The sequence below is a fragment of the Haemaphysalis longicornis genome, unplaced genomic scaffold, assembly GCF_048455015.1.
Source record: "Haemaphysalis longicornis isolate Haplotype H1 unplaced genomic scaffold, Haemaphysalis longicornis Haplotype H1 scaffold_4, whole genome shotgun sequence".
NCBI classification, from domain to species: Eukaryota; Metazoa; Arthropoda; class Arachnida; order Ixodida; family Ixodidae; genus Haemaphysalis; species Haemaphysalis longicornis.
Genome location: NW_027526361.1, coordinates 12,258,764 through 12,278,647, shown reverse-complemented (window position 1 = coordinate 12,278,647; position 19,884 = coordinate 12,258,764). Strand labels below are relative to the sequence as shown.

At 46.0% G+C, this 19,884-nt stretch overlaps 1 protein-coding gene across 2 annotated transcripts; it reads left to right on the top strand.

Annotated features, from left to right (window-relative positions):
- Nucleotides 1-156: 156 nt before the first annotated feature.
- On the top strand, nt 157-19,884 carry LOC144178261 (uncharacterized). Of its 2 annotated transcripts, XM_077705977.1 has the most exons (11): nt 157-480; nt 579-641; nt 885-1,013; nt 3,171-3,344; nt 5,909-6,039; nt 8,583-8,648; nt 9,439-9,481; nt 10,349-10,576; nt 12,051-12,161; nt 13,052-13,320; nt 17,569-19,884. In XM_077705977.1, the coding sequence occupies exons 1-11, from the start codon at nt 397-399 to the stop codon at nt 17,834-17,836; spliced, it is 1,566 nt and encodes a 521-aa protein (XP_077562103.1). In that variant the 5' UTR covers nt 157-396; the 3' UTR covers nt 17,837-19,884. The 2 variants fall into 2 exon arrangements, with proteins under 2 accessions (XP_077562103.1, XP_077562104.1); XM_077705978.1 differs by lacking the exon at nt 8,583-8,648.

Below are 19,884 nucleotides of genomic sequence, written 5' to 3'. Positions count from 1 at the left end.
AATAACAAAATAAATTTTAAAACTCCTAAAAATATAAGGATTTAAATTTTAATGGTTATTGTGAAACTACTTACCTAATTATTTTTGGAGTGCTCGCTTTATGCTCGCTTTATTCTACATCTATTATGTACAATAAATCCAATGCTATGTTTGAAGTTAGGCCAAGCCAGTCTGCAAGCCCGTGCCTCTTGCGTTTTGAGGACAGGTGATGGCTTCGTCGAGTGGATATCGTCAACAGAAAACACGAAGAAAATAGGAAAGTACTGTAGATATGAAGATATGGACAGGGTCCCCATTGCCTTCGCAACCTATTGTGTGTTTGGCTAGAAGTAGATCTCAGTGCACTGTGCTTGATCGTGGCTGAAATCGGTGGAGGGGCAAGCCCAAAAAATCGATATGTCTACAGCGTACTCGGACGACGGATCTTTACCGGACAGGAGTGATCGTACCGATCACGAGCCTCTTGATCAGCGTGTTCAGGTGTGTATAACACACGTGATGACATTCAGTTCTTTCCATAGTATTTTGCGACATGCCAAGTGAAACAAATCGTGGCACCGGCCACTTTCGCTTTGCAGTTCGAGCTGGAGCGTCTCAACACGGCCACAGAGCTTATAAACAAGCTGGAAATTGAATTAGACGTGAGTAAGCGCCCCGTAATAAAATCTGTCTTGGCACGAACCTTATCGATACATAGTCTTGGCAAGCACAGGTTAGAGAGCGTTGATCAACCTCCCTTATAAATTGTCTTGCAGAACGTTGCTTGCTCAGTCATGTGCTCGTACCTCTGTCGGTTTGTCAAATATTTTTTCCTTGAAGCAGTCTACTCGACCTGCGCACATGTGTTATCGCATGGGGACATCAAAGCGCTTTGTACGTTACAGGAGGCAAGATCCAACTTTCGCCTCCTGCTTTCCGAGTCGTCGCAGAAGATTAACCAACTTGCCAAAAAGCTGGGCAGTCACGTGGAGAAAGCGAGGCCGTACTACGAAGCCCGGATGAAGGTGAAAGAGGTGAGGTTTATGTGCGAGAGTTCTAAACATTTGTAGTGGGCCCGGAGGGCGCAGGTGTTCGGGAAGCACGAGCCCCGACTATAGCCTTCCTTACCTACTATAAGATACCTCGTGCTTCGCGCGAGTAATGCAGTATGATTAAACATGGGGTGCTCGTAAAAGTCGCGACACTGGTGATCGTCGCCTGTCTGCATTATACAATCTTTTTGGGAGATAAAAAAAGAGGAAAGGGGGGGGGGCAGTCGTTGCGTTTGGGCAGTGTTATCAACGCCCTGGTAGCCAGTAAGCTGACCACAAGGAGGAGGATATAAATGCTACAAAGAATGCCCGGAACCTGGATTGCGTGAAAAGCGGTGCCTGAACTTCGCATGGAGGTTAAATATTCCTATCTAATACCAGTATGCTGTCATCAAAAATTAAGCTGGAAGCGATGTGTGTCGTGCCACAAACCGGGCGGAAAAACTGGGGACATTCCAGACTCAAGGAAATGTTTGCCCGACTAGCAGTGCTTCTGATGTATATACACAACTTCACGGATCTTATAATGGGTCGGCTTAGGAAGACAATTCATCAAATGGCCACTTCGTTGCTTTATTATCTAATGAACTGTCTCCGTAGCTGCACTGTGTTTTTGCATCACATCACCACTCGGTCATTTTTTTAGCATTTTTGCAGCAAATAGTATGCACGTTTACATTCTGCTGCAACACTGGTATTACAGCCCACCAAGGCTGCTTGTTTTCCTAGAAGCAGAAGTTACTGGCATCATAGAACCCTGCAGGATTTGCTGATTTCATCGAGTATAGGCTGGCAAAAAAAAGGGGAGGGGATAGGGAGTCAGTCTACAGCTATGCATTGATATCCACAAAGATTGCTCATCTCCCCAACAGAACACTTTCCGGTGTTGTTTAATCTCCCGCTGTTCACTGATCAGTCGAATACGCAATGACCTGAGCACACGACAGGCTGACGGAGCCAGTGGGGGCCGCAGGGCGGCTGTGGCAGGCAAATTGGGCATAAGCAATTGATTGGTTTATGGTTAATTCATTACATCGCTTGATATGCAACTTTTGTAGACATGCCTTTCATGGGCATGATAGCTCAGGTGCAACCGACATTCCTGTTTTTGCTTAGGAATAGCGTTCTTTTAAGATTTTTAACAGCAGAGCTGTTTAAGCTTGAGCTTGGTCAGTTGGCGTTAGCAAAAAAAAAAAAAGAATACTCCTTCGGCGTGAGGCGCCTGGCACGACCTTCACGGAGTGGATTTAGCAATAAAAATACCGACCGCACGTGAGCATGTGCCTTGCTAAGAGCGCCCGGTGTCGTCCAGGCCTCCGCATGGGCTTGCACCGCGTGAGGAACTCCTACCTTTGTTGCTGTCGTCTTCGTGTGGTGGACGTGTTGCACGCCGGTCGCTACAGGGCTCCCCTCTGTAGAGCCAAAGGCCGTTGTGTTGCCCGGGTGACGTTTTTGGTCGGTTGAGCTTGGGAATTCTGGGGTGGGGTCGTTGAGACGGGGAAGCCCTGGGTGGGTCAGAGGGAGGCGACGTAAGCAGGCTGACTTTGTCAGTGGCGACGACGTCTAGGCGGCCATTAATGTTGAAGGTGACAGTCTTGGGTTGCTGCTCGCCTTTGAGGAATGTGCATAGATTTGCTCTTTCTGCTCCCTCTCTCCTGGGATCCACTGTCAGTGTAGGGAGAAGCTAGGTCCACCCCCAGCTCTGCTGTTTCTCCAGCCTTGCACCACTAATGCAAGCTGTGCCATTTTCTTTTGTTGTTGTTGAGAATGGTTAAAAACCCCAGTTATTTAGATACAACAAAAATCTTCCCATCGTTTTTTGAGAGAGCCTCTGGTTGGGTTACCGGACGATGCATTGCCAAGTGCCTGAGTAAGGGCTCCCGTATTATTTTACTCCGTGGTTTTAAATCTTGTTCTGTGGATGCAATCTGCCCTTCACAGTTATTTCTGTGCCATATACGCAAGCATAGGCAGCCAGAATACTGAAAGACGTGAAGGTGCTGCTAGCCCTGAGCAAAGCTTCAAAGGGGCTGAACGCACGCTGCGAAGACGCTGACACAAGCCGGACTGAAGCGAGGTTGATCCAGTTTTGTACGAAGGCCTTTTGTGGAGAAGACAGGGGCCCATTGCTGTGCGCAGCTGGAAGCGGCGGCGCGCAAGGCGTCAGTGCGTCACGAGCGGGCCTCCCTGGCCCATGGCACGGCCCGGCAGATGGTGGCCCTGGCCGAGGAAGGCTTGCGGCGACACAACGGCTCCCCACAGGGCACGCTGGACCCGGTCTTCCAGGAGATGCTCAACCAGGCCACCGTGCGGGTGGGTGTCCTGACAGCACGCTCGCTTAGCGGTGAAAAGATCAGCTTGCCCACTAAGGGAGGGAGGGAAGAGTTATCCAATATACACCAGTTGTGAAACTCCCCATATCAAAAACCGGCCCATGGTTGGCCCCCCCTGCACTGGAGGCAAGCATGGGACAAGTTGATGAACCTCTCGTCTGTCGGCAGAAAGTTGATTGTACTCAAGTGCTTGTGGCTGCTGCCGTAAGTCATTAAAGAAAAGTCGTGGAAACATTATTACACATTAACTAGATTAATGTTTTTTAATTTGGAAAGCCAGCTTTATTTTATTAAGTTGTGTTGTTAAGTGAGCATTTAACAAAGTTAGGTTTCTGTCCCCTGGGTGCCGCACCAATGCATTTGCCCCTCAGCTTCAATGAAGCAGGGGTGTTCGTGCCGCCTGCATTCTGAAGCGGAGTTTCGCTACTGGTGTATACTGAAGAACACTGGTGATGTGGGCTACTAACAGCTTCACATGAAATGTGTGTAATGGTCACAAAAAAAAGCCAGCACAGCTGGAATGCAGACAACCGGAAGACTTGACTCGCGTGTGCAGTGAAGTCTTCCTTTCAGGTCTTCCTTTCTTCCGTGTTATGGCTGTGGGGTCTTTTCTTCTTGGCTAGTCTAACCAACACGCCCAGATAGCCACTTTATTGCGTGGTGACTTTAGATGCAAGGATTAATGCCAGGCCTGGAGTCTCGGAGCTGCTCGCTTGGGTAGCAAGTGACTTTCTATGCGCCATGTGGGGCCCCAGGAAGCGTGATGTGGGTAAGCGCAGCTCATAGGTTGTATTCACTGGTGAGGCACGCATGCAGGCAACCATGTCAGTGCGCCGTCACTTATTACGTTGGGCTTCACAGGATGGCCGAACCAGTCCGTGCTAAGCACAATGTGTGTGTGGGACGTTTCAAACTCTACACCACTGAACGCAAAGTAATGCCTCGACTTCAATGTGAGTGCGATTAATAACATGTCTGTTGACACCACCATTGAGAATCGGGTCGAAACAGGGCAAACGACGTACGCTTTTCTTTTCTTTTTTTTTTTTTTCGGTGTGCGGGTGCAGTGGCACAAGCCGCACCATGTCCATGGCGCTTTGGCGATATCCGTGACTGTTTCAAGTGTTGCCAAGTGAAGAAATTGACAGCTAAACTTTTCATTGAATACCGTTTATATACGTAGGGCTCTAAGTATTTTTTAATATCTGAGAATGAAAACACCTGAGGTTTCATGTGTCTTTTCAATGCGAGGTGTTCTGTAGTATGACATGTATCTGGTATGCGTATATGCGGTCACCACCAAAGTCCCATTTCGCAGATTAGTAGAGCCAAAGTAAAAATGTGTGTGTGTGTGTATGTGTGCGTCTTTTCTGGGGATGGCTGCCGTCAACGCTACAGAGGAATAAAGTTTACTCATGCCTTTCAACTAAATTCTGCGTCACCTCTGTGTCATGTGCTACAGAGCTTTGCTGGTCATCCACCTTCACAGAGGAGAATGGCTCTTGATTTTGTTTTTATTTTATTTAAATTAAAGTGATATCACTATAGCAGTTCTCCTCGTGTTGCAGATGTTGCTCAAAAGCTGCGAAGCGGTTGATGGTGAAACTGGAAGAAACAGTAAGAGGAAAGTAGACACAGTGGCCAGGAAGAGGAAGTGCTTGATGAAGCGCTAAGGAAGGGAGGAAGGGACGTTGTGAAGGGGCATGCTGCTGGCATGCAGCTTCACCTTGATTCACTCACAGCACTACCATTTCTCGTGAAAAATGATTTTGCTTGCACATTTGCCAAGTGCACTAAATTTTTGGAATGCTCTGTTTGTCCTGAAAATGTGAGCTCTATTTCACCTGTGTGGGAACTCCACTGGATTAAAAGTACTTGCGTAGAGTAGTAGGTTTGATATGTAAAAGCAGGGTCTTCCAATTTTTTTTTTTTTAGGTGCCATTTTCTTTGACGAAGTTGCGACATCTTCATTCGGATGAACTTCTCATGTTGGTGGCAGCATAACATGCCTGCTTATGCCAGGCTTGTGCTTGGGTGTTATGGTATGACAGTGCATCTGAAAGCAGCAGCCAGTAGATTGGAAAGAGAGGCAGGGGCTTTTAGGGGCGAAGTGCCTTAGGAACTGTGGCTATTGGCGACTCCTGTCGTCGTCGTCATCGTAATCGTCGTTGCAATCATCGTCTCATGTAGTCATGGTACTGAAGCACAGGGAAACTCATTTATGCCTCGCGCTAGAACGTAATGCCTACTAAAAAACACTGGGACACTCGTTTGCGCCTCGTGCTAGAGAGCTTCGTGCTTTAAAGACAAGAGACTTTTAAAGCAAAGCTGTATACCTCTACCCCCAACGGTTTCATCTCCGTTGGCAAAAACGCCAGGGTGCCAAGAATACACTTATGCACTGCATGCTTTGGCCCTCCCTAGACTTCACGTTAGTGGAGATGGTCTGGGAATTTTCCTTTTGGCGTGTGGGAAGACGCGTGGTGGGGCAGTGTGGGTGGGGTGCACATCCAAAGGACACTGACGAGTCCGGGGTGGACGCAGGTGAACGAGGCGGAGCGTGAGCGGGTGCAGAGCCGGGCGGAGCAGGGGCGCCTGTGGCACGCCTGCCGGGGCCAGCAGCAGGTCGTGCTCGACCTTCACCAGGCACTCAAGAAGTCCATCGTCAGGGCCAGGTGCTGTGCGCCCCCGCTCCCTCGCTGGCACGGTCTGGGCCACCGACTGGGGAGAGGGAGCACGTGCACTCCTCGTTACCTAGTTATCACGCACTCGCTGGCTGCAGCTCTGTGGAAATCCTCAGAATGAGGCCCCACTTCGGCTCATGCTCTCTTGTTGAGCCTGCTTTAGCACCAATCCAGAAAAGGATTGGTTCGTCTCTTGAAAAAGCCACATTCATTTTGAGCCTGTGTTCACAGTAGGCTGGGCACGTGCTCAGGCTAACTGATGTGTAGTGAGCTAAAGCTGGCCTGTTATTGAGGACCGACTAGGTATCACTCAAAATGTAAAGACAGGGTGTTACGCATGACTATAAATGAACACCTTCAACATCTTTTTCCTGAGCAAACCACTTCTCCATTTGCTCATGCTCAATTTTGCATGGAGTTTGCATTTTGTGGTCTCTATTTTTTAATGCCAAGAACAGAAATGGCACTACTTACCTGTTATTTACAAAACCCACCATGATGGCTTAGTGGCTAAGGCCTTATGCTACTGATCCCAAAGGCCCGGGTTCTTTCCCGGCCCCGGCAGCTGCATTTCTGGTGGAGGCAAAAAGCGAGGACACCATATTTAATTGCATTCGGTTCCTTCTCTTGTGAACTGGTAAAGCACGTCGTTCTGCTTGCCGCATGTGGCGCCGCCTTCCCAGGTTGGTCATAAAGTCCAAGATGGCCACCAGCTCTCCCATGGGGGAAAATCATTTTTATTTATTTATAGATAAGTAGATATAGATAAAATAGATATAGATATAGATTTATAGATATAGATAAAAAGGGACCACAAAAAGCTACCTTTGTGCTAAATTTTAGCTATAATGGAAATGCGGTTTACTCGGGGAAAATTGTTTAAGACATTGTTTATCGTCGTAACACCTTGTATAATCTGGCTTAACGTAAATGTCTTGTTGCAAACGTTCTCCAGACCTTGTGCTTTAAAAACATGACTCAGAATTTTTCAGCCCTCATTAATATTTTTTTGTAATTAACGTGAAGCCTTATACGTTACATTTAGCTTTTTTTTGCTAATAAATATTTTCAACCATTAAGGAAATTTTGAATTGTGCTTGGTGTTTGGAAGGGTTTTGTTTGGCTGTTTCGAAGGTTTTATCCAATTTCTTGTTGCTTTGGCATGAATGTTCTGTTTCTGTGCTAGTTTGTCTGATTACTTGTTGGTCAACTAATAGTGCATGCAGTTGTTATAAATTGGAAAAATAATAGTCTGAGCCGGGAGTCATAAATTACCCCCATTCTCCTTACAGCAGTCATAACAATCAGCCCTAATAAAACCAAAGTTTGAAAGCCCCAATACATACATGCAATCAAACATCCTGTAAATGCACATTGTGGTTGGCTGACAAAAAAAAAATGAGGAGATACGTCCCTTTCTCTAAATGTGTTGTACTACACTGTAGTCATGGCAGAGAAAAAGAATTTCATCCAAATGTTTCACCATGACCATGCATGTGCTGGGCATAATAAGCTGTGTGACACTGACTTGAGAAAATTATGTACCGCATTTAATGCTATTTAATGCTATTTAAAACAGTTTAATGAAGTGCAAAATTGAATTAGTCATACAGAAAACCAAGCTAAAATGCATTGGTTTAATTAAGGGGGGACGTGGCAAGTAAAACTTTTTTTTTGTTATTTATGGACCAAATCAAATCAAATTAGGAGCATTTATATATTTAACTATCCTAATCACGAAACTTAAATAAGTTTAAAGATAACCTATAATTTTTGGGTTACAGGACTAAACAGAGTCCCAAAGATTAATTAACTAATTAGGCAAGAATGCAATGAGATTTTTTTGTCAGTGTGATCAGGAAGATCTATTTTGTGCCGAGAGGCTATTAGATTATTCCTTTATTTCCTTTTGGTCTCCAGAAGAAAGAGAGAAGTTTCACTTTGTTTTGACGTGAAACTATTTCTGATTTCGAAAGGAAGGTGTAGCTTTTATTATTTTTTTTATACCGAAAGGGTATAGAGGAATAATCTAATAGCTTCTCGGCACGAAATAGACCTTCCTGGTCACACTGACATAAAAATCTCGTTAAGCTCCGGCCTAATTAGTTAATTAGCTTAAGGCAGCTTTAAGGTAACTAGTCTTGTAACTCCAGAAGTATAGAAGATATCCTTAAACTGATTGCAGTTTTGTTGTTAGGATGGTTGGTTACATAGATGTGCCTAATTTTATTAGATTTGGTCGGTAAATAAAAAAGTCCTAATCCTTGCACTCCCCACCGTGCTTTGCACCAGCCCATAACCACATCCTTGTAGCGGTGGTCGTCACACAGCGAGTGAATATTCTATGGGGCTGTAGTGCTTTTAGGTGAGCAGCTATAACATTTTTGACTGCCAAGCCACTGTAGTAGCTTGCTTTATTGTGTCGGTAATTATTGAGCCGGCCACCGCATGAGAGAAGCAGACTGGAGCTGAGCTTTATGGCATTGGCATTGTTCATTTTTATTTTTTCCCCCTCTCCCCACCCAACTCTTTAGTCTGTCAGCACGCAGAAGCTTGCTACAAATTAACAATTTAGCAAACCAGCATGAGCTTCAGTTCCTGTGAGTACCCTGCATTGTTTTTGCCCCCCGTTATTATTCTGTCCTTGTTTTTCTCTAAATTGTCACTCTCTCTTTGGCTGTTCCTATGTTCTCCCCTTTACTTGCACCAAGCATGTTTTATTTTGTTTGGCTTGACTTACGCGCCCTACCTAATGTTGTGAGAGGACTAAGTTGGGCCTATGAAGGCATTGAAATGAAGCAGGGCACGTTTTATGGAAATGACCATTGGTGATGTATTTTTTTTATCGGTGGGATTTGCATTTAGGCCTTGTAGTACCTATGCAAGCTGCGATTGTGGAGTCCACTGTTAAGCAATCTTTAAATTATTGGTAAACTAAAACGAGCAGTCTCGTGGCCTTCGCATTTCAGTAAAACTTGTCGGCATACACCCATTCTGTTGCACACTGTTGAGATTCCAAATGTTACATGTGTTCCAATTCCCCGTATTGTGCCCTGTATCTTGCAGCCTAGTGTAAAACCAACGTAAAGAGTGGTCCTACCTACCTTGTGGCACCATAGCATTGCAATTCAATTCACCAATTAAAGCGAGCTGTTTGTTCGTACTGCTTAGATTTGTTGTGTGCAAAGAGAATTTCCATTTCCATGCTCGCGTGTGTGTGGAGCAGTTGTTTGAGTGAGCTCTCTAAAGTTTTTATCTTCGGCACAATGCCTGCCAAGTGGAGAAAGTATGCAAGGGTTGTTAGGTGTCCCTGTTTTAGCCTTGTTTGGAGACCTGTATGTGCTACTTGGGTAAGCAAACTGAAGTCTGACTCTGCCCTCCTGCTTACAGGCCATACTTTGAAATGAAAGCCCAGCTGAATGAAGCCCTTGAGGTGAGTTTGCACTGGCTGACCTAGTGGTGAGTCCCCAGATCTGGGGGAGGGCAGGGGGGTAAAAAAACTTGCTCAATTCCTAACTGTAACAGGGAAGATTGAAAGATTGGCCATGAGTTTTACGTCTAATATATGTACGCACCTTTGTAGTCTTGACTGCCTGGCAGTTAAAAAAGAGCAAGAAAATGGCGAGCGTTTGTGTGTGCATGCCTTGCAGCCACCGCCCAGCGTTTCCGGTCATGTTTGTCAAGCCAGGCGTACCCACTTAGGGTGATTGGCCAAAATTGCGGTGACCATCCGGCAGTTTAAAAAAAAAACACGACAACGTCGAGAGCTCGTGCGTGCGTGTCTCACGGCCGCCACCCAGCGTTCCCGGCACACATTTGTCAAGCCCAGCATACCCACTTTGGGAGGTTGGCCAAGATTGGCCAAAAGAAAAAATACTCCAGTGTGCGCTGTAGTCGTGGCAACACTGGCTTGGGACGAGAAAGACACGTCATAGCATACACCCCTGCAAGGTGATGTCCAATGATTATTATCACTTCCAAATAATTGAAAGAAGCTCACACTTATAGCAGGAGTGATGGAGTAAAGGTCATTGCGGCAGCGAAAAAGGAGCAAATCAGCTGCAATCATGTGCTTAAACCTTCATGATGGTCATGAAGGCTGCGTACAGCTTTGCTACCTTCAAATCTGTGAGCATCCTTCATTTTTTTTGTTTTTGTTTCTAACGTAAATGAGCGCAATGTGTTGCGACGTGTGCAATTTTCGTGTCCTCTGCTCAGGCATTACTGTGGCACATGCTGCGTTTCAAAGGTGATGTGCCAAGAAGTGACACTGTCTCGCCCCGGCGTGCCGTAACTGCAGGAGCAGAAGAAGCGTGTGTTCCACATGGAGGAGGACGTGATGCGGATCAAGTTCTCCTACACAGAGGCCCTGCACAACCTGGAGCAGATCAGCAACCAGATGCACCAGAGCCGCCTTCTGCACCCAAGCAGCAGCAGCGGCAGCGTCCTGAGCGAGGAGGAGGGCGGCTTTGCCCGTTCTGGGGGCGACAGTCTTCTCGTCCGCTCCCCCTCCCTGTCCAGCTCGGAGGTGAGGGAGCGTGGTCTCTGCTTGGGGCCAGACCACGTTGTGCCAGCTAGTTTGTGGCATTACGCTGTGGCAGCAAGCTGAGCGGTGAAGGGACGAAACTGAAAAGAAGGTCTGTCAGTGCCGTGGTCAAGTATTATTGGCTGATGGAGCTGCCGTTTTGCCCTGCGGGCAAGAAGCCCTGGTACTTTTCTGATTGCGAGAGTTGGACTCAGTTGACATTTTGGGGCACCCTCTTTCGTTCCATGTCATATGGTTTCTTTCTAACTCCTGATGAAGTGATTGGCCTCCTAAGCAACACTGCAGAAAACCAGGAAGACGCACTGGAGCACTTTAAATGTGTGCCCAGCTTCTTGCACGACACAAACACGTTCTTGCAGTTGTGAAAGTCCACTCCCATGAAGTAGCTGGTCATTGACCCGAGCACATAATGGATTTAAGCGACCGTTGTGCACGAAATAACACACACAGTGATCTAGCACCTTCATGCCTACACCCTCGACACCCTTTTATACTTATCTAACAACATCTCGAGTGCTAGATGCTTTCTCAGGGTGTATATAAAGAGACAAATGTGAGTTCTTTTTATAAATTAGGGAAGGGATGACTTCTCCCTTTCAAGTTATTGACCAATTGCGCTTAACAGCTGTTTGAGCAAGCCAGTCGTTACAAAAATGGTATTCTGGACCAGTGGTGTAGCCAGAAATATTTTTCGGGGAGTGTTATGCGCCCCCGCAAAAAAAAAAAAAAAAAAAAAAAAAAGAGGAAAGATAACCTGCACTCAAACATCATTTCATTCTCTTGTCTAATTTTATTTATTTATTTTTTTTTCAATAAAAGGTAATCAGAAAAAGTCCGAAATGTGGGGGGGCATGAAGCACTCATAAAATTTGGGGGGGCTGTTCTGCCTGCTTTCAAGCAGGCTTTCTGTCCAGCCAATTCACAACTTACTTTTTTGTTGCCCTGGAATATCGCATGAAAGAGGCCTTGTCCACGAACAGCTGTATATTATATGTATCCATATTTCTTGACTTGGAAAAAGCATGCAACCCCCCTTGGTAATATGCCATCCTACGTGACCTCAAATATTTCACTATGTGCAAATATATGCTCAACTGTCTAATATACTAGTTGTCAGATTGAACATTTCAAGTAGCGTTAAGGGCGATACAATCAGTACTTGTATAGACAAAAAAAATGCTGTTCCCCAGGGTGGAGTACTCAGCTGCACTCTTTTTATAGCTGAGGTGAACGCATTGGGAAAGGCATTGCCATCTACAGTTTTTTTTTTATATATATATATACACTAAAGCGATGTTCACATCAGTTTTAAGTCCTGTGACCTGTCTTAGCACATGAAGTTTGCGCGCGCTTAGTGAGTTACTATGTGGGCTCCATAGGTATATTGTTGCACACCTGTATTTGCCCTGTCGTGTATGAATGGGCAAAGTAACCTTGCTTCTCTCATGTTTTGTAGATGCTGAAAATTTACGAAGACATATGCAATGAAGAAACATACCGAAAACTGCCTGAACCTCGGACAATTGTTCAGCGGCATCCAGCGGGCATCAGAAGAGCATTCTCTGATGTAATGTTTCTGATTACATTTAGCTCAGAGGCGTTTGCATGCTCTTTAATGTTGTGCTTGCTGTCTGCATCACTTGGCTCATTGCACGCAAATGTAACAAAGCTCCTTATTTGTTAAAAAGCATGCCTAATGCTGACTAAGCTGTTTATCATAAATATTATGATGGTGGCTTGGTAGTCTCAAATGTGGGAAATGGTGAATTCGTGTGGTCTTGGCAGTTAATTGTAGCACAGGCTCTATGCCTCAGTTCCTCTTTCGGTTCTTTCAAGCACTGTGAAATGTGCGACAGGAGAAGTGCAGAGCTTGTGGTGGTTATGTGCTGTTATGTGGTGGTTGCTGTTATGTGTTTTTTGTACTTTTTTAATGTCACACACTTGGTGTTGGTTCACTTGTTTGCATTGGCATGTCCTTCTAACACTGCGAATTTGTATATAAACTTCCTTAGGATCTAGTTGGAGGTGTTTAAAAGCTAAGAGAATGGTTCAAAGATGGGCATAGCCCCATGGGCTAGCATTTTGAGCTTGCTTATAAGCAGCAAGAGCTTCAAAACAACTTCATACCTTGTAAACATTGGCTGCTTTCAAGTTTAAACTTGTAGGAGCGAATATGAACCGTATGCTAAGCTTCTTTGTGAGGCTTCCTAATTTACTGTCTGTTGTACCCCACTTTTCGTGGAACCACTCACCCATCTCTGAAACTCCCAGGATTGAAGGTTCACTGGATCGCAGTGGCTGCTGTGTCACAAGTGGTCGTATAAATGGAATTTTAAGAAAGAGGTCAGCACTTTTAGTGGCATCCATTCTCAGTATTATGTAGTTATTGCTCCAATTGGCATGAAAACGTGGCTTCATGAATGACACCTGGACTGAACTTGTCACTTCTGTGTGCAGGGGGGCCCCCAGCTTCCCATACGAGGTCCAGTGGGACACCAACAAAATGGGGGAGCACTGGTGTCATCACATGGTGACCGAGTGTTTTCATCTAAGCCAGCTCAGTCGCCAGTCAGAGAGCAGAAAGTCCCCAAGTCGGCCGTGCCAACTTTGAAACAGCTGGTCGCACGTGTGATTGATAGGATGTTCCCAGAGACCACCCAGGCCAGCAGCAGCAACGAGGACATTGCTCTTGATCTGGCTGCACCAGCTGCTGGCAGAGTCAGCAAGTAAGTGTTGTCACAGTCTAGGAGCCAAGTACAGGCATGGCCTTCCTACTTCTACTTCCTTAATATTAAGGGACCCCTGCAACACTTTTCTTTCAGTTATTTTTCAGGCTTTGCACCTGTTCTTCATGTCATACTGAGATAGATGGAAAAAGAATTATCAAGATCTGTAAAGAAATGAAACAGTTATTCAATTTTTAAATTTAAAAGTACATGTATATTGAACATTGGGCTCTCTCTCAAAAATCAGGAGACTGCTGCTTGCCACTCTCCCCGATGACATCGCATCACAGGACCAATGAGGGCAGCGAAAAACACCGCGATCCAGAAGTTTTAAGCTTAAATAGTTGTCTGACCTGAGAAGCACCTTCCCGCGCTTCTTGGCAGCGTTGTTCGGCAGCACTGTGCCAACTGCGCCGGCAAGTAGAAGGTGGAGACTGCCGAAGTCACCTGCCCGTCGCTGCATTACAGTGATCTAGAAATCTAGGTCACTATAGTTGCGTTGTTTGTTGCTAGTCTTGCTTTTCTTAACCCTACCACATTCTTAAACCTGTTTTTGGTTTTAAAAGGGGGCCTGTTCATAACAACACTTACCTTGAAAAATGCCTCGAGTGATTGAAAGTGTGAAGTGTGTGCGCTGCCTTGCTACTGAGGCTTGATGTGAGCGCCACTTGTGGGTTCACGGAAAGATGAGAAACACTCTCATATCCTGGTTTAAAAAAAAAAAGAAAGAAAACTTGTGAGATGCTCACACCAAAAAAAAAGAAAAAAAGCCTCCACGGGGTTGAACTACCGACCTTCAAAAGAACAGTCTGGTGTGTTTAACACTTGGCCATTCCAGCAACGCGGTGAGGTGCAAGAATTGCGTACAGTGCCTAGGTGTCAATGATTATCTACGCGTGCATAGTTTTTGTCGTTTTTCATAAATTCTGGCAGTAATAACGTTTGTTCATCATGGACCGATCTCGTAGATGAGCCCCGTCATGCTAATACATACAAGAAATTTAGCCAGAGCTCCCTCGTTTAACTCATACAAAGCTATCACACAGTCGCAATGTCCCCAATGCAGGCCAAGGTAGTTATGAAAGGAATGAATTTGTCTCGTGTGATTTCTTTTTTTTTTTGGTGAACGGAGCAGCGCTTCCTGATGTGAAAGCATGTCACCAAACAACGAGACGGAACTGAAAACCTTGAAGCTGCCATCAGCTTTGCAATGCTCGCTGACTACACCACTTCTTGTGTCGACACTAATATCTGCCGAGGATAGACATCATCATATGGAACACAGATGGATGTTTTGGCATGCATTTTAGCGAAGCGTTAGACGGCAGGCAATGCTGAGAGCGGTTCAACGGCTTAGAAGGGCACATAAGCGCTCAAAGCGGGCAGTAGTGTCTGCCCTCTAATATCTGCGGTTAAGTTTTTATGCTTCCTTTAAGGAAAAAATATGACCTAAAAAGCTATTTAGGCTCATTTTTGTCAATACATCGACATATAAAAAATATTGCAAGCTCAGTCAATCACAGGGTGCATAGGGCCCACGCGTTGCGTCGTCATATCCAGAGGCTTCGGGTGTGATGTACCGTATTTACACGATTGTAAGTCGACTCGAATGTAGGTCGACCCCCCAAAAATGGCACCTCTCAAAAAAAAAAAAAAAAATGCCAGCGCCGCTTAGAAAATCGTGTCACAAAGAGAAGCTTTTCCGTCGACCCACACGGCGGCTCTCCACAAGAGTGGTGCGCTCGCGGTATGCGCGGTATTTGTTAAAAAAGAAAAGCTTTTGTATAGGCACCCGGAATAACCATGCGCCGTGGGTTGAGCGGGAAAAAACATTCGCTGCGAGATGACAACTATCGAAGCAACCGGCAGCGGCCACTGCCGCCACTGCCGCGCGATACCAAAACAAACATGGCGGCTGACGGAAGCGGCCGCTCGCGAGTTCTTTTGAGCGACTAACCTCCCACCATCGCGCTCGGAAGTGTACTGAACAATGTGATATGATTTGGGCTACGTTAGCGCCGCGCATTGAATCAAGGGATTTGCTAATACTCATTTTGTTTATTAGAGACGAATAAAACGCTTCTTGACGCGTTTTTGCACGCGATTCGTGCGCGGCGACGCCCGCGTCAACGATTCCGCGCGCGCGCGGCAGCTTCTACTGGTTTTACCTCGGTATTACGCGTGACGAGCGCGGCAGTGGGAGAAGCCTGACAAGGAGCGCGCCTCCCATTGGGGAGGCGCCCTCTTCATGCCGGCAGCTTGAAAGCGCTCGGGAGTCGGGACAGCTGGCTGGCGCCGCCGGAGATGTTTAGGCTTACCACGGTGGCGGCGCGGATGATGCTAGTGTCGTTTTCGACCACATTTCTCCTTTCCTGCTCAGACGCCTTTGTTTGTGCCTTCAGTGATATCTTAAAGTGCTGTTAGAAGCGGTCGCTGAAGCTACGCGCACCTCTTCGCGGCTGGTGACGCCGCCATGTTGCCGCCGCCGATCGCGTAGCGCGCGCGGGTGGCATTCGCGGCATTGTCAGCGCGGCGCATTTTCGCGAGCACGAAACGCCCCATGCGGTTCACGCTTTAGACCATAATCATGGAAAAGAGGGTGCAAAGCTGTCCCCAACTCGTAGCACCCCCGATTTCTCGTTTCTCCTGCCGTTACTAGCGGTAAACGGTTCCATTTCGATTCTAAGTCGACCCCCCAACATTGGATTGTCATATTTGAAAAAAAGGGTCGACCTACAATCGTGTAAATACGGTAGGCAGTGCTGCATTTGATTGTATTTGCAGATGTGAAAATTGAATAACTCTCTTATTTCTGCACCGATCCTCATCATTCCTTTTGCATCTGTATCGGAACAATATGAAGAACAGACAGACGTAGGTCCCGAAAAGGACCTATAAGAAAAGTGTTGCAGGGGTCCTTTAACCCATTCAATGTCGAGGTAAAACGGAGCCTTCTATGTCCACGGGTGAGACAGTTGCGCATTTTGCGCATTTTTGATACAATGCTGTTTTCCTGCGCCAAGCTGCTCCAAAAGCATGAAAATTGTGAAAATTGTGCCAAACTGCTCCAAAACAGTCTGAAAGGCACTGATTTTGATGCTCATGTGATGCAATTACTCTTTGTCTCCGTTTTTTGTGCGCTTTGAAGTTTTCGAGGATTGTGTAAGTTGTCCAACTAGAAAGGAAGTCACCTTAACAGTTTTAACAACAATTAGCATTTATTTCCTTTATTGAGCACTGTTTTCTATATTTCTATTTCTATTCTATTTTTGTTGCTTCAGGCTACATACCAAAATTGTTTGGGCTTGCTCCATTTTTGTGTGTGCTGTCTCATGCACCCCCGCTTAGGGCCATGTACGGTCGATGGGCGTATACAAATGATGCTGCTGCTGCTGATGATGATGATTACTTGTGCAGTGGGGTGATGTACAAATAATGGTAATGGTGATTATTGTTGGAGTAAGGGGACGTACAAAGAATTCTAATGGTGATGATGATTGGTGCAATGGGGTGATGTACAAACAATGATGATGATATTATTGGTGCAGCAAGAGGGCGTACAAATAATGATGATGGTGGTAATGGTTGGTGCAGTGGGGTGACATACAAATAATGGTAATGGTGATTATTGTTGGAGTAAGGGGTCGTACAAAGAATTCTAATGGTGATGATGATTGGTGCAATGGGGTGACATAAACAATGATGATGATGATGATTGGTGCAGCAAGAGGGCGTACAAATAATGATGATGGTGGTAATAGTTGGTGCAGTGGGGTGACATACAAATAATGGTAATGGTGATAATTGTTGGAGTAAGGGGACGTACAAAGAATTCTAATGGTGATGATGATTGGTGCAATGGGGTGACGTACAAACAATGATGATGATGATTATTGGTGCAGCAAGAGATTGATTTGATTGATTGTAGGGTTTAACGCGCCGACGCAACGCAGGCGATGAGGCGCGCCATAGTGGAGGGCTCCGGATTAATTTTGACCACCTGGGGATCTTTATCGTGCTCCGAAATCTCGTACACACGGGCGTTTTTGCTTTTCGCCTCCATCAGAAAAGCGGCCGCCGCGGCCGGGAATCGAACCCGCGACCTCGTGCTCGGCAGCGCAACGCCTTAGCCACTGAGCCACCGCGGCGGGTGGTGCAGCAAGAGGGCGTACAAATAATGATGATGGTGGTAATGGTTGGTGGAGCAGGGTGATGTGCAAATAATAGTGGTGGTGGTGACTGGTGCAGCGGGGTGCCGCTAGCCAGCCTGGAGGACCTGTCACCGGTGGTGTCCCTGGACGTGGAGGCCTCACTGGCGGCGCGGCGGCTCACGCGGGACGCGGCCACCCAGCGACTGCAGCCGGTGGACGAGGGTGGCTCAGACACGGACAGCCTGCTGAGCACGGGCACGGGCGGCACCCTGGACGACCGGCAGATCGACTTTCTGCTGCTGGACCGTGTGCTCGAGAGGGACTACCAGGAGGTGCTCAACTCCTGCAGGGACTCAAACTTGTAGGGCGCAGCAGGGAGACGGGGCCTGTGGTGCAGCATAATTACTGTGCGGATACGGCTGGCTAGCTGACGTCACACTGACTTTGCAGCACCGAGCACGGAAGGTGATGCAATTTCTCTCAGGCTGGCTGATTTCCTTTTACTGGGCCACCAGCCAACCGTGGGGCTCGGTAATATTGGCGCACTTTTTGCTGTGGATGATGTGTCATTTTTTTTAGCAGCAGGAGATGAGCAAAAGATGCAATGACCTGTCTGTTTTTTTACTTCACATTGGGCCGTGCTTTCAAAAGCCACCATGCCTGGTTGTGTTGCCGGTAGTAGGGTTTTGCCAGCGCCAATAGCCAGCTGCCATTTTACTGCCGGAGAGCAGTCTTATGGTGCCAGGATATCTTCCACTTCACAGAGGGCTTTACTGCCGTGCTCCAGCCATTTAGGTGTACGATTCAAGGTTTGAGCCACACTTTAGAGTCAACACATAAAGGAGGCCAAGAACAAACACCAGAAAAGAAAGTTTTCACTCAGTGTTGCTAGCCCCCTCATTTTCGGTGAATTTAGAACCAGGGCCCATGGAAGCTAGAGTTACTCCTCCATGCTGACTGCCAGTAAGCATGCTTTCACAGTGGCCGCTGAAGAGCATCGTCTCTTTTTTTCCCACATTGTGCAGTGTGTGGTGACAATGACAGTGTAGCAGATGGGGTCAGTGAAGTTGGCCAAAGACAGCACAGTGAACTCTGCTTTGTTTAAGGCATAAAACCAGGCTCTATTCAGGGATGGGTCCCTGATTGCAAGACAGTGTGTTTGTGGCAGCTGAATTGCAGTGCCGTTCGCTGCAAAGGTGGAGGTGCAGCTTGTGATGTCTTTAGCTTGTATTTATTTTGTATGTATTGCAGAAGTGGGAGCTTGCACAAAATAGTCTTTGGAATTGATTCTGGCTGGGGTTACCTTTTTTTTTTTTTCCCCACCTACATGCCTAGGTGCATTATGTTGATAGCACCTCACTGTGCATATGGTATTTGGCTGGTTGAATGCGTGGGTAATTGCTAATTGCTTAATTTTTGTAACTACTTTTTTCCCCACATTTTATCCTCTGTTGTGCTGTTCAAGTAAAGCTGGTATGTTTGATCTGCAGGCATTTTCTGTTGAAGTGGCGGCATGAACTAGCTCATGCTTTATGTTCAGCTGCAGTTGGTTTTATTGATAATCCTTGCCCAATTTCCCGTGCTTTTAAACATTTTAATTTTTTTTTCGATAGATTTTTTAGATCATCATATTGTGGCATTCTAGTCAGAGAAGAAAGTTCTAAACTTTGTCAGGTTCCCTTCGGTAGCCACGTCTTCTTTGGGTCTACATTATGCCGTGTGATTCTCACACGCCTGGTGCTTATGCTCTGTACATAACATTGTGAAGTGCTGATGTTTGTCTGCGTAAATGAAAGTTTATAGGTGCGCTTCAATGAACCCAAAGATTTAATGCAATGTTCATGTCTAAGTGATGAGAAAACACATATCCCTTTAGTTTTCGTATACATTATCAAAGTAAGCGCACTGGTCATACGTGTGCAAAACAAATGTAAAAGAAGTTCGCAGTTGTCTGTAGATTCCTGAAATATTGTCGACGGACTGCTCCGTAGCTTCTATGATGGCATCAACATTTTGGGGGACAGATTAGGTGCATGCATAGGTGGATGAAATCGTGGGATAAGTCTGCATTTTTGCTGAAATGAGTGTGTCAGAAAACTTGATAAAATGTTAAAATATCCTCACCTCCAGGTAATAAAAGTATGAATTAAGCACTGTTTTCCCAATTTTGTTTGTTGGTACACTATAAGCTTTTACACCACGTGTTAAAAGATGTGGCTTCGAAAAGTAGATGATGCTTTGTAATTTCAAGAAGCAACCTCTTATTTGTGCTCTAGTTGAGCATAATGTCAAATGTGTGGCTTCATTAGCCCTGAATCGCTGTCGCAGAAGACTCAGTGTCACAGAAAACTTGTGATGCATAAAATGTTGGAATATCCTCACCTCCAGGTAATAAAAGTATATGAATTAAGCA